The 14,509-nt window shown below is 37.1% G+C and overlaps 1 protein-coding gene across 1 annotated transcript in view; it reads left to right on the plus strand.

Moving 5' to 3' along the window:
- commd7 (COMM domain containing 7) overlaps window positions 1-439 on the plus strand; it is a 9,193-nt gene extending 8,754 nt beyond the window's left edge. Inside the window, exon 7 of the mRNA XM_015393580.1 lies at window positions 278-439. Coding sequence (XP_015249066.1) covers window positions 278-354 — 77 coding nt within the window. The 3' untranslated portion in view covers window positions 355-439. The remainder of the gene's footprint in view (window positions 1-277) is intronic.
- The last annotated feature ends 14,070 nt before the right edge of the window (window positions 440-14,509 follow it).

Genomic DNA, 14,509 nt, shown 5'->3' on the forward strand with positions numbered 1-14,509 from the left:
TAAAAAAGAACAGCAGATATTTTCAAATTTAAACATTTTCAACAAAACCTTGTATTATTTCCCTTCTGCTTCCCAGATTTGCGCCATTTTTCGTTGGGTTATTATCACATAAACTTTTGGTTCCAATAAAAAAAAAAAAAAGTGAAAATAATCAGAGATGTGTACCAAACAACCACATCTAAAAACAAATGCCATCCCTTATATTTATTTGGTCTGTTTGGAACTTTATTACCATTTCTCTCATCATTTTTTAATCTTCTTCTCTTGTCTCCTCTAGAACTGACGCTGCCTCAATTTTACAACTTCCTGCATGAGATGGAGAGAGCAAAGGCCAGCATGGAATGCTTTTCCTGAATGCATGTTTATGTGCGTGTGTGTATGTATGAATTTGAGAAACTGCCAAACGTTTTTACTTGATGTGCAAATAAACACAATTTAAAAGGAAACTGTTTTTATTTTCATATTGAAACAACCAGAATGCATGAGGATCAGTGTCCAGGAGCCTGTGGCGTAATGAACAGAAGTAAACAAAAAATTAACTCTATAATTTACCTGCAGATAGTTTCTAACACATTTAACCTTTTTAAAGGTTTTACTAAAGTGTAAAAAAGTTTCAGAAGTTGGTGCCTAATAAAGTGAATGCTCAGCATTCTCTGGAAGTGCTGAGCTTCTCATCCCAATCAAACTGCAGCCTAAAAGAGAACTGGACTTTTCATGGCAGGGTTCAAGAGTTCAAATCTCATTCTGTCTTAATTAGGAAAAAAATCAACATCTTAGGAGGCCAGTAAAACAAAAAAAAACAAAAAACAACAGACATTTGTGTTATCGTACCAGTAAATTTGAAATAATGGCTCAATTTTTCAGTAGACAACATTTAGATTACCGTAATGCTTAAAGGGGGGAAGGGGGCGTTCTGGCATGGTGTTTTTGTGTGTGTGAATTGTGTGTGTAAAAAAGTTTTGCACCGTCTCTTCAGTAGTTCCTCTTTGTGAATTTACAGTTGGCTTTCCTGCCTCAAACTGTGTGAACGCTGCTGATTGCACAGGACGGTTCTCCTGAGACAATGTCCCATACATACACTCCAACAACAGACTTCCTCATTCTGCACGTATATACGTTTCTCTGACATGTATATGTCACTCAGAGGAGCAGAGGGAAGCTCACACTGCTCCCCCGGCCGGCCATTAAAGTTCTTATCTAAGTCGTCCACACAAGGCTAAAGGAAGAGCCTCAGTCACTTATAGCCTACTAAGAATGTACCATCCGTTCATCAGGGGTCGAATTGTTATTACCGGTACGTTTAATTTGCTCAAGTGGGACATAGATGCACATTTTGCATAACAAATTGCCTAAAAACTAAGGCTGATTACTATATTAGTCCTTCTGTCTCATGGAATCAGATGAACTAACTAAAATACATTAAGTAAAGTAACAGAATCAAGATGAGAAACATAGAACATAAAGTAAGAAACATTCCTGTCATTTAGACACTTAGAAGCTTTATATACAGCAACATCGCAGTTATGATTACAACCATAAGAGACAAACAGCCATAAGTATTTCATAAGAACATACAGTAGATGTTTACACAGGTGTTTTATCTTCCTGCAGCTGCTCACACATAGATTCCCATATCTCTCTAACTGCACATGTACTCAACCCAAATCACACAGAAAAATTAAGTTCTGGGGAAACTCAATAAACTTTGCTCAAAAGATGTCAGTTAGTGATTTGACATACATGCAATCATTTACACACTGGAAAAAAATCGAAATCTAAATAAGTATTTTTTTCTTAAAATAAGTGCATTTGTTCTTGGATTGAGGAAGTAAAGGAGACATTTTGCCAATGGAACAAGAAAATATACACTTAGAATAAGAAAACACAATTGCATTGTCTTATTTCCAACGCATATTATCTAATCATCTTATTGTAAGAGTAAAAATGCTCATTCTATTGGCAAACTATCTTATTTACCTAATCAAATTAAGGGTAAATACCCTCAATTTAAGACATTTTTTTTTTTAGATTGTTTTTCCAGTGCAGAAGTTTGATTTTATGATTCTCACAGGGTCAAGATTATATACAAATAAAAAAACCCCATTAAGGATGGGTTGTATAGCTGCATTAACATGTCAGCATTGGTCTGAAATTTAAAACTGGGACAATTTTAACCATTTATGTTGATTTGCATCTTGTTGTGGGTTGCGTTTTCAGAGGCGGTTGGTCGTGTGGCGTCTGTTTGGTCATGTGATGATGAAGAACAGGGTTGTGGTGCGTTCAACGGAAGCAAAGAAGCAATTATCAGCACTGTCATTTTACTTATTTATTTATTTATTTTTACACAGTACAGAAAGGATAGACAAGTATATATGATATACATTTTTCATCATAACAATTGTTGATATTATCTGCAAAATATTTATATCCTTGCATCCCAAATGCATATATATATCCATGTCATTCAGTTACCATGATTGAGCAGGTTGGTTCTCTTCTCTTTGCAGCATAAACCTGATCTATTGACCAATTCTTAAAAAGAAGGACCAGTGAGAAAGGAAATGGTCAAGATCGAATCTGGAGGTGGGTTGCACAACAAGTAAAAAATTATCTTAAATCCTTTTTAGATCAACTTTAAAGGGTCATCAAACTGGTTCATGTGAGAAAAGGTCCTTCAGGTGCCCAGATTGCTAAGATCTGTAAAAACAACCAAACTCTGTCACCCTGATAGCAAGAATATAAATAAGGATTTTATATTCTTTATATAACCACTTAGGCCATGAACTGGATTCAACTGGACAAGTTTAAAAACCACATGCATTTAAAATGTGCCAATGCAGAAAGACATGCATCTTTCTAAATGTAAACCTTCCAGATTGTTGGAACTTTAACACAGCACACATTGATGAGCCAAGCGGCTTCTGCAAAAAGGCTTTATGTTCAGACAAGACCTAAATCAAGCCGCTTGGTGCCAATCACAAGTTTGTTTGCAGGAAGCAATGTGAGGCTTTAATCGGGAGGAGAAAGCAGCAGCTATCAAGCATGGTGGTGCTAGTATCAGGCTCAGGGATTGTTTTACTACCAGTGGTTCTGGTGCCTTTAAGTTTATCTCAGATGTGCTGCTTGAAACCTTAAACTCACACATAGAATAGAATATATGATAATTTATTGTCCCCTAGTGTGCAGTGCATAGTACCTGCATTAGAAACAATAAATAAACATAAAAAACAAATACCAGCTAAAAACCCACCTGTAGGTTCATACACCATCATAACACATCCCCAAAAGAATTCAAGATAAATATAAAATGAATTAACATACAATACTAAAACAAAAAACAGAACACCAACTTATTGCAAACTAATTTCTCCGTGTACAGATCTATCTAATATTTTGATTTAAAATTTTGATGGAGGTGGATATAAAGGATTTAAAGCGGTAGTGGATTACTCATAATAATCCTAAAACCAACATCCATTTATGTGGGTTTTGATAATTAGAACCTGGTTAAGTTTAAAAAGGAACGAAAATTCAATGTTCTATAATCCTTCAACTATAGCAATACAGTAAAAATAAGAATAAAAAAAATCCATTCCAAAAATCACTAATATACTAAAATATTTTGAATGAAAAAAAATCTCTTTAGTTTAAAATTGTTGAATATTATTTGGCTTTGTTTTGTGAAATCACTTCAATCATAATGGGGATGTTGCTCAAAATTTCAGCTGTTTTTTTTTTTGTATTTGAATTATTGATTAAAGTAAGCAGATTATTTTTTTATAATTGGACAGAGTATCATTAGTCTAATTTTCCTGTCATTATACCCAAACTCATTCTCACTGAATTTTGTATGTATGCAGGCAGCTGTTGATGAGATTGCTAAAGCTAAGAGAATATCTTCATGAAGGATGAACTGCTTCCAGGCACTTCCAGAGGATAACAAGATATCTAACATTACCATGACGATCACAGGAAATACATGGTTTGAACTTCCTCTCCCCTGCTCTGTTCCTGTTCCATATTATGATCTCTTCAGCTGGAGCTGCTGGGATATCAGGATGATAACTATCATTAAATAACCATTTTTAAACATAAACCAGGAAACCTCTATATAACATGACTGGATTAATTTGATATCCTGATGCTGATGTACTCTGCTGCTATTTGAATAATAATAAAATGCATTTAGGTTAAGTTTGGAAAGCTTCGTGCACCTCCTGCTTTTTACCACTAGAGGGCTCTAATGATCAAAAGTTCTGGGATGACAGCAGAAACACTACAGGTAAAACTTGGAGAATTGAATAGAAAAGAGCTAGATAAAAAATAAAAATAAAAAAACAAAACAAAAACAGACGTGATTCATGAGTGTGTTTCAGTTTAAGAAGAATCAGACACAGTTGCATAGTTAGAGAGTTCTTTTTAAATTGGTTTATTCTGAACTGATATAAAAGGGTGTTATGACATTCTGGAATCTCATCAGATTAATAAATGATAATCTAGGTCACCAATTAAAAATCAGCTGGGTCGGAATAAAGAAAAACAACAACCAGTAAAGGTCCAGAGACATTTTTAATTATAATCTGTTACTTTAAACAGAATTTAACACTGAAATAAAATGAAGTTTTTATGCATCCATGTTATACATTGACTTTTTAAATAAATAAAAAAAAATTACAATATAGAAAATTTTTCCACTTTAAAATCTAAAGTGTTTTTTGAAGTAGAGAACAACAATCTTTCAGTTTGGTATATAGACAATTTCATGATTCACATATTTGATAAAACACCTTAACTGACCGTTTGTTGTTTGTTTTTTTCTTTTCTATTGCTTAATGAAAGCAGTGAACTTTATGCTGCTCTGCAAAAATTTTAAACCTGGTTTTGAATGGCAACAAAGCCATTCCCAAGCACATATCAACGTGCTCATTTTGAGCCTGGATCCATATTTATTTTTAATTCTGTTCATGGTGGAGAATCCTGCTTCACAGCAGCAGGTTGAACCAAACATACTCAAAATGTTCAGGGTCATCTTTGAGCACCATTTCACTTTTCTGTCACTAGTTCACAGGGGTTCTTCCAGCAGTCCTCTTTCTTTTACTTTTTCTCATCGTCTTCTCCTTCTTTCCCATCGCCCGGCTTGCCACAGGTTTGCCTGCTGTTTCTAAAAACAGCAAGCAGCAGCAACCCAGACTGACACAGTTTATTGGCTAATATGTATTATGTTTAGGCTGGTCTGGGACGCTCTGAAGGGCTTTATCGTACAAATGGGAGAAGCAGCGATGTTTTAAATCAGGTTGGGTCCGGATTAGCCAGCAGGTGGGTCTGGATCCGGACCTCTAATCTAGAATCTAGATGCTCCGCTCTGGTGCACCAGAGAAGGCCATGTTCAGGTCATTTAGGCTGACAGAACAACAATGATTGGTATTTGATGTTGACTCTATGTTGAAATGATGAAGCTGTAAGATATCGGATATGACCAGAGCCAGTAGAAAAAAAAAGCTAAGGACATTTTTGACTTAGATTGTCTGATCTATATAGTTTTTATTAAGGTTAGGTTATATTGGAGCTGGTGTGGACCATTCCTGTTCTGCATCAGTTTAGATTTACTCAAAGGTACTGAAAGAAAACCAACAGCCAGTCAGTGATGAGTGATGCACATTGGAGGTCCATGATCCAACCCAATGCTCAGTACAGGGTCTATAGCCCCTGGTAAATGAACAAGAGAGCCCATGAGTCTCATTAGGGGTGGAATGTCTGGTATTCCTTCTATACATCTCAGATAAGCAGAAGACAATGACTGGTTTGGATGATAAAAGCACAAAATGCACCATGTTTTTATGACTCATTATAGAATAAAAAACGTTATTATAATATGTCTGTCATGGTGTTTATGCTCAAACCCCTGATGGTTTTGTTGAGAATTAAGCCTCCATACATGGGTCACTTAATTTACTGCCATGCTTCACCTTTTTTACAGCACAGTCTTACATCTAAATATTTATTTAAAAATGTCACGAGGTGATTAGAAACCCTTTCTTGTAAATGCATAAAAGAAATCAGTGCATGGATGTGCCAAAATTTTAATCAAACAAAACTGAAGCCATTTTTTTATTTTTAGTAGAAAGAAGATGATCGAACAGCTTAAATTAATGAGTCCAGAAACCACAGATCAGGCTTGAAATTCAGGAGTAGTGATGGACTTAAACCTGAACCTTTAGAGGCACATAAAGACAGCAACATCATCTAAAGTACATCTCCAAGATTCTTATCCGATCTTTCGCCGTGCTTCTTGGGTCTTCTGCAGTAAGCCTAGCTAACCTTGGTCAGCTTTTGTCTCTTCATGCCCTGCAGCTGTTTCCCTGGCAGGCATCTCTAATTTACCACTGTGCTCCCATGCTCCCCTCTTGCGTTGCCTTATCTCCACACTCTGGTGTGCTGTCTGCCCAATGAGCTCCTCTGTGGTTCCTTAACTCCAGAGGGGGGCACGGCTGCCCTCCTCATCCCGGTTATGGTGCCTTCTCTCCTGTTGCTCTCACACTGAATCACCACTGAGCTCAGAATGCTGTCTCCTCTTACCTCTGTTGTTGGATGATTCATCTCTTTGTTTTGGGCATGAATGCAATGACCGGCACTTATAATTGCATTGATTGTGTCGGCTCTCATGAAAATCGGCCGATTTCTGAGCACAGCTGAATGACTGCTGCAGTGAACAGCATGGGCGGAATCTCTGCTGGAACAGAACACAGGTTAGTGACCACGTCTATCTGGCAGAGGATATAACGAACGTGTGAATCTCCTACCAGTTCTTAAAGTTCAGTCGGTTCCCAAAGGATGAGGTGAGTTCCAGCCGGAGGGGCGCCAATGAGACACAGCGGGCGCCGCCCAGAGGGTCCCGCACGCTGATGTCCCAGAGGTTGGAGAGCAAACAGGAGATCCGAACCGAGCAGACAAAGGATGGCAGGATAATCCAGAGCCCGAAGCCAAAGCGTGTCGAAGACTTGCTCAGGATTCAGAACAAGGAGATCAGAGGTCCAAAGAGGTAAAGAAGGGAAATCAGGACGGTGTAAGGAACCAGTTCCAGGTTCCGTACACAGGCAGAAAACCAGCAGAAGTCCAAGGACAGGTCAGGCAAACAGATCAGAACAGGGACAAGCAAGCACAGAGGTCCAGAGGCAGAATGGATCTGAAACACTCAGGTACATTAGAGAACTCTTACCACAGGCTTGAATAATCTGACCCTGATGGCTGGTTTGAAGGCTAGCTAAATAGAGGCTAAAGCATGTAGATTAGATGATCGGTAATGAGAAATGGGTGGAGATAAGCAGGTAAAATGAGTAATCAGATCAGACATCAGAGCCGAGATCATGACAACTTCTGTCAAAGGGCGTTTAATTTTGATGAGGCCCTTGTGATCTTTCCTTGGTAGAGATGAAAAAAAAAATGCTAAAATAAATGCAGATTTTGATCACACAGTAAATTATCAAGCGTTTATCAATATTTTGTCAGAAGGACAGACATTTTTCTTCTCATTCAATGTGATTGGTGCATACAGCCATCTTTACTAAATCTCTAGACCATCTATCTTGGTTCCTCTCTCATACTCTCTTCTTTTAGCTCAGCTTAGATTCAAAGCACCATAGTTCCATGCCTGTCAGTGGGCAATCTGAGGAGACTCATGTACAGTATATAGCTTTTGATGGTTGTAAGCCATACCTTGTTACATTATTATTACACATAGTGTCCCTCTAGGAGCTCAGAGGCAAAATATATATATATCTGACATCTAATGGTCAGACTGCAGCAACATGAACCTCTCCCTTGACCACTGACTCTCCCTCCAACATGGAGGCCATCATGGTAAAAAAAAGGCCTCTGCATCCTCTGCATTGCCTATCTTGTATGATCAAGTGATGAGGTTACATATTTATTTTTATAAACAGTATTTCATTAGCCTGTGTACAGATTTTATATAGGGGAAAACAGTCCAGCATTATGGCGATAGTTTGTCAGCTCTGCTCTGCTGTAGTGCAAAGATGTCTGCCTCCATAAATACCAGAACTGCTCTATGTAATTATAAATAGCAATTTCTAAGGCAAAGCAAACATGAAGCTTGAGACTTTCAGTTCATAGATGATCATTTTTAATAAAATACTCGTACATTTATGCATTTAGCAGATCCTTTTATCCAAAATGACTTACTAAGTAGACATGTTACAATTTACAATCAACCTACACAGTTCTGTGTCTTTGAAAGTAAGCTTGTTGATTTTAATACCAGCTCAACCGAATATATATATATATATATATATATATATATATATATATATATATATATATATATATATATATATATATATATATATATTTAACTAAAAAGTGTGAAACAACTTTAATTTTGTCTTATATTCTAGGTAGCCACCTTTTGCTTTCATTACTGCTTTGCACACTCTTGGCTGTTGCTCTCCAAAGTATGCAATTTTTGTTTCATTTTTGTGTCAAATTTGTTATTTTTAAAGGTATTGTGGAGGATTTTCTATATTTTTTTAAAAGACCCACCCTCTCCACTTTAAAAAAAAATGTGCATGTGAAAGTATGCATGAGCCCATTTCTCCTCCTGCCTGCTCTGTTTAAAAGTTGCTGTTTGAGTCGCCCTAGCTCCTATACCCCTCAATCACTATATAGCAAAGGGATTTTATAGTGAACTCAGTCAACTTACCGTTCGGACAGATGATCACTACCCTGTTGGTCCACTGAGCGGTGCCTGTGCCATCTTTGTTATTAGCAGCCTATGGTGACAGCAGACTGCTGTGACAGCAAATCCCATAATGCTTTGCAAGGAGAGCCTTCCACACAAAGCATACTGGTATATATCTGCCTCTTCTGAGGCCTTTCTTTTCTTCTCATACACTTCGTGATAAAAAGCGCAGTGAGAAAGGTGAGCTTCAATGACTGTCTGAAACCCTAGCTCACCACAGATACATGCCTGAAAGTGTACATGTGCAAAAAAACAGGATGACGGGATAAGCGTATAGGAAAGCCTTATAAACATATCTCCAGAATGATTTGGAGAACCACTTATTTAGATGATCCACCGGAAATAAAAGATCATCCTCTATACCTTCTCTGTAGGTGTACGATATCAGGAATTTTTTGTATCAATCCGTCAGTATTTCCGATATTGATAGTGATACTTTTTTTTATATCTAAGCTAGATTTATAAAGAAACAATTCACCTTTATGTGTTCTTACTTTATTATCAGAGTTAAACAATGAAACATTAATGAAAAAACAGATTTAAAGCAAAATCTAAAACAAAATTAGCACATTACAAAGAAATCAAATGATGCGCTGCTCTACACCAGTATTTTTTTGTTATATCAATACAAGTGTCACTATTATTGACACAAGGATCAATCTGCCCACCTCTTGCTATTTCCTACTAGAAAGATAATTTCATAAATTCACATATGAACATTGCAAGGAATAAACTAGAAAAAAACAACTTTATTAAGCATGGCTTACGACTGGTCTAAAATCTTGTTTGAGGGTCAACGTTGGGGTGGAGGCTGGTTGAGGACTCAAATGCAAAGATAAGGGAGGCAGACATAAGTTCTTGCAGGTTTAATGAGATAAAAATGGTAACAGAAACAAAAAATACTAGATAAATAATAGAAACCAAAAACCAGGGGAAAACACGCACGAGGAGCGACGAAGTGACGACAAGGAACCAGCACTGAAGAACTGCACAGGAAGAGTATATATGGGAAACAGAACAAAGAGGGGATCAGGTGATATGGAGCAGGTGTGGATAGAAGTGACTAGAAGGGAGCTAGGGGAAAGGAGACAGGCATAAAGGGGCAACAGAGAGTAACTCAAGACTGCTTAAATATAAGATAAGGTGGAAAATAAACCAAAGATCGACAAAACAGAATGACTTAGATAACTCAAAACTCAAAGTCCAAAAGAAGAGAACAATAACACCTCTTTGGATTTGAACCCTGTGTCAATATCGAAGGTAATGAATTAACTGCAGCCACTGCATATTTAAAGCTCAGAACTGGGAATTGCGAGACAAAAGGAATCAGTGAAAATAATCTCCTGGAAATCTGTGTCTGCTTTCAGCTAAGACCTGGAACTCGTGTTACTTGTTGCACCATTTCTGTGTACTGCTTTTTATGCTTTGTTTTCAAACTGGACACATTTTCTTCCTCCAGTTTCCGTTTGTGTCTCTACCTTGTTTACTTCCATGTCTTTACACCATTGGTTTTATTGTTGTGTTATTGTGCAGAGGGGGGCGGCGCACAGCGTCTGTATTTTGATGTGCTTGTAGGTTTTAGGTGGTGCAGAACTGCAGGCTCGGCTGCTCTGTGCTCGTTCATATCATTTGGTCCGTTTGTGTCCCAGCCAGGAGTCACCAGCAGACCTCTTCCCCGACGCCTACTCACACTCCCTCCAGCTGACTGGCACCATGGCAACCAGAAGATCCAGCCAGCCGAGCAGGCGAGGCATCCGGGTCCTGTGTTTGTGACCATGTGTGTTCAGGTGTGTGTGTGTGTCCCTATTTGTCTCATCTGTGTTTTTATGGGTACTTCATCCTTTTCCCTTAAATAAACATATGTGCACCTTTCTCCGCATGCTGAATAAATGTGTGTTTTTTTTTTTTTGCACAAGAGGGACTCCAAATGCAGCATCTGTGTGCATGGATAGTCTCTAGTGTGGCATGTGTATGCACAGCTCTGAGTGTATCTCCAGGCTTGTGTGGGTATGAATGTGTGTGTGAGACAGAGGGATAGGTCAGTAAGACAGGAGGAGGGGGGAGGTGGAGGTTTTGGCTGTTGTTGGGTCAGAAAAGCAAAATGTTAATTCTATGGATAAAGAAATAAGCTAATTAAAGCACATATAGTCTGAAACAATAATATAAAAATCAAAACATCATCTAAAAACATTCTGGCACGTTATCCTTAATTTTTTATTCATTTAAAGGTACGTAATGTGTTGCTAAAGCGTAATTTATCTTTGTTGAATTCTCACATTATGCAACAAAATAAACATTTTTAATCATTAAAGAAGCAAATAAAAAGTAGGCCGGTCCAGGGTTTGGCTGACAAGAAATCAGAGAACAAGGAACACTTCAGGGCCGACACCCAATACTGTAATCTGTTAAATGGGTAAGTATTCAAGCTCACAAAAGAACTAATACCAGCTGTTGTTATGCCTAATGAAGTCCCAGTCAATCTTCATCACCCCCTCAATCACCCGATGATAAATGTTCCAATCCACTACATACCATTCCCCTCTCATTTCAACTATATTCACTAGTGTATGCTGTATTCCTGATAGCTCTAACTGCTGTGGTTAGCTCTACAGTGTCTCAAAATGACTAAGAGGGGAAACATTCCTTGGAAAAAAAGTAAAAATGTACAAAAAATAGACCATAGGAGAGACTCTTAATGCTAGGCATTAAATTTTAGATAGTATACCATCTATTAGTCATAGAACGACAGAACCAGTGAAAGGTTTACTGAAGTTTCATGTTTTTTTTTTTTTTGGGAACCGATATTTTGTCAAAGTATGTCAGTGTCAAAAACAAACGGAGGAAGAAAAATATTTCCACGTGGAAGAAACCGCATAACATTTTGAATGAACAGTTTCTTGCATGTTTTATCATTTGTAACCCCGCTGAGGAAAAGGAAAAACATTTTGGGTGGCCAAAATGATTGACTACCTGTTTTTCCCTAATATTTTAGAAAATTCTGACCCAGCTTATGGGTACAATGTTACCCTAATTAACTGTGGTGACACAGAACTATAGTATATCAGTCTAGATATTGATAGAAGATGCTATAAACTCTCCGGCAGCATGTTGATAGTAAAAAAAAACTAAAGAGTCCTGAGAATAGAGCCTTGGGGAACCCCGCGTGTGATTTTTGTATAGAAACCATGATTGACAAGGCCGTATGCAGAACTGATATCCAGTCAAACCAATATAGATGCTATTTTGCATCAGTGGTAAGATCTTTTAATGAGAACTTTCTACAAGTGTACTGTGAGCACAACCCAACTAGAAAGCTTTAATTCATATTTTGTATCTAGAAGGTGTAAATCATAAAGAAAATTATCTTCTAAATTCTGGTACCTATGGTCCAATACGCTCAGACATCCAGAAGCGTTCTTTGTTTTGCAGCTTTTTGGGTTGAAGGTAGAATTGAGTCAAGTTTTGGTTAGCTGCAGTACTGGGAATAGCTAAAAACCAGTGTAATATAGGTCATTATATCAAAGCTGAAGGTTGATGGTTTTACAAAGTGAATAGTTTCTGTTTTATAGATTATAATTCAGTTGATAAAACGATCTTGATGGTACAGAAGATGTAACATGGCTACCATTTAGAACCTTGAATGTGTTAATATTCCCTGACTTCTGTATTTGATGTAATTTGCCTTCATACAGTAGGACAGTTTGCCTAGTTTGTTTCCAGCTGTTCTCATCAGGGACCATTTGTTGGCCTCAGAGACAGGACAAAAAAAAAAGTATTTGTAAAGGGGATTAGTTGGAGGGTTTTGAAACGTACTTTCACTTCCTATAATAGAAGGTTATTTTCATCCTTTTGCTTGAGTTTCTTTTTTTTCACCACCTTTCCGTTGCTTGGCTATTTTGGGGCTTTCAGACACAAACCTAACGGACTTAGTATCTGTCGTCAGATGTTTTTCAGACATCTTTAGCTACTGTAAATAAAAAAATAAAATCACGTGGCTTTTGGAGGATGATTATCCATATTCTTTCTGATCCCTGGTTTTTACAACAAATCCAAAACAGGTTTTTATTCAATAAAACATGAGGAGTCACAGAATATCTAATGGTTATTATACATCAGAGTTTGACCATTAAACCCAAGCTACTCTGATCACGTCACATTATCTCTTTAGCTCCTCTGAATGCTCTTAATCCTTAACATCCCAAGTTTTTATAACCAGTTTCCATCTCACTTGCTCTCCTCATTTGTCTTTTAGATCCCTTTACATTTTTATCACTCATCTGTCATTTCATCTATCAACCTTTCCGTCCCACTCATCCTCCTAATCCCTCGTTGTGATAACTTTTCATGGCTCCTCCTCTTCTTCTCCTTCCATGATTATTCTTAGTTTTTTTTTTTTTTATCACACTTGATTTTTTTGGGATAAAGAAATCAATTTTAATATCAGATTATTATAGCTGGAGTACATACAAAAATCTGTGTTTAAATTATCTTATTTTTCATTTGGGGAAAATAACCTTCTCAGCCTTTATTTAGAAAAGAAACTTTCTCCTATATTAATTAAGAAAAATTCTATGATTCACCATATTTTCCTATAATTTCTAGAGCTGTAGATTCAAATACACACTTAAACTGAACCCGTCTGACATTATGAAGTTGGCTAAAAGAAACAAAGTCACTGAGATCTACCAGTTATTAAAGGCTTTGTGAAGCAAAATAAAGACCATATAAACAATTGGAGAAAACATGGAATGATGGAGAGTCTTCCCAGGAGAGAGCAACATCCAAATCACAATGGGCCTTACTGTCTTAGAGTTAATAGATTAACATTAAAAATGAGGGACTGGGCAGAGATAGTGTCCATGGAAGAAAATTCTATCTCACATTTTCATCCTGATTAATGCTTTTAAGAAAGTGTGCTGTGGACAGATGAGAGAAAAAGGTGAAGTTTTGTGGACGTTTTCCCTCCTTTTAGATCCGGTTTGAGGACAAATAACACCTTTTAGAAATGATCATTGCAATAGTGGAACATGGCGGTGGTAGTTTGATGGTTTGGAACCAGGATTTCTACATTCAACTAGAAAACCCTAACAGAAGATGTCTGGGTTTCTGCATGTGACCTATAAGCAAAACACTTTGCAGATGCAGGAGGACAATGAAGCCAAGCAACAAGTCCTGAGTTTTTTTTTATTTTTAAGTGGCCTAGTCAAAGTCAAAGTCAAAGTCTCATCAAAGATTAATATATTTTGCAATGTCCTTAAACAAAGTAGTCTGGTGGAAAACCCAAACGATTATGGAGAGAAAAGTGGCCCAAAAAATAATTAACAGTTATTTAAATACTTGGTGTAAGTCATAAATTCGTTGTCATAAAAAAACAAAAACAAAAACAGATTTGAGGATCTTTTCCTTATCTGATTAAATCATTTTTTGAAAATAATCTGATTCTGATTCCAGCATATTTTGCAGGTATTGGTTATATCAGGTTGGTCTAATATAGCTTGCATTGCTAACTGTAGTGTTTGCTCTATTAAACCCATAGAATAAGCTGTTTGCACCCAGAGCCGTAGCCAGAACATTTTTATGAGGGCGGCCAGGCATTAACCAATGTACAATAAGGGGTGGCCGAAAGTAGATAGGCACCAAAACCTCACGGTCAATCTACACTGATCCAACAGGAAAATTAACGAACAAAACATCCATATTTTCTAAATAAAGACAAACTATACTTTCCCACAGCCTTTGCTAAAAAAAAAAAAA

The sequence above is a fragment of the Cyprinodon variegatus genome, unplaced genomic scaffold, assembly GCF_000732505.1.
Source record: "Cyprinodon variegatus isolate N-32 unplaced genomic scaffold, C_variegatus-1.0 Scaffold649, whole genome shotgun sequence".
Taxonomy (NCBI): Eukaryota; Metazoa; Chordata; class Actinopteri; order Cyprinodontiformes; family Cyprinodontidae; genus Cyprinodon; species Cyprinodon variegatus.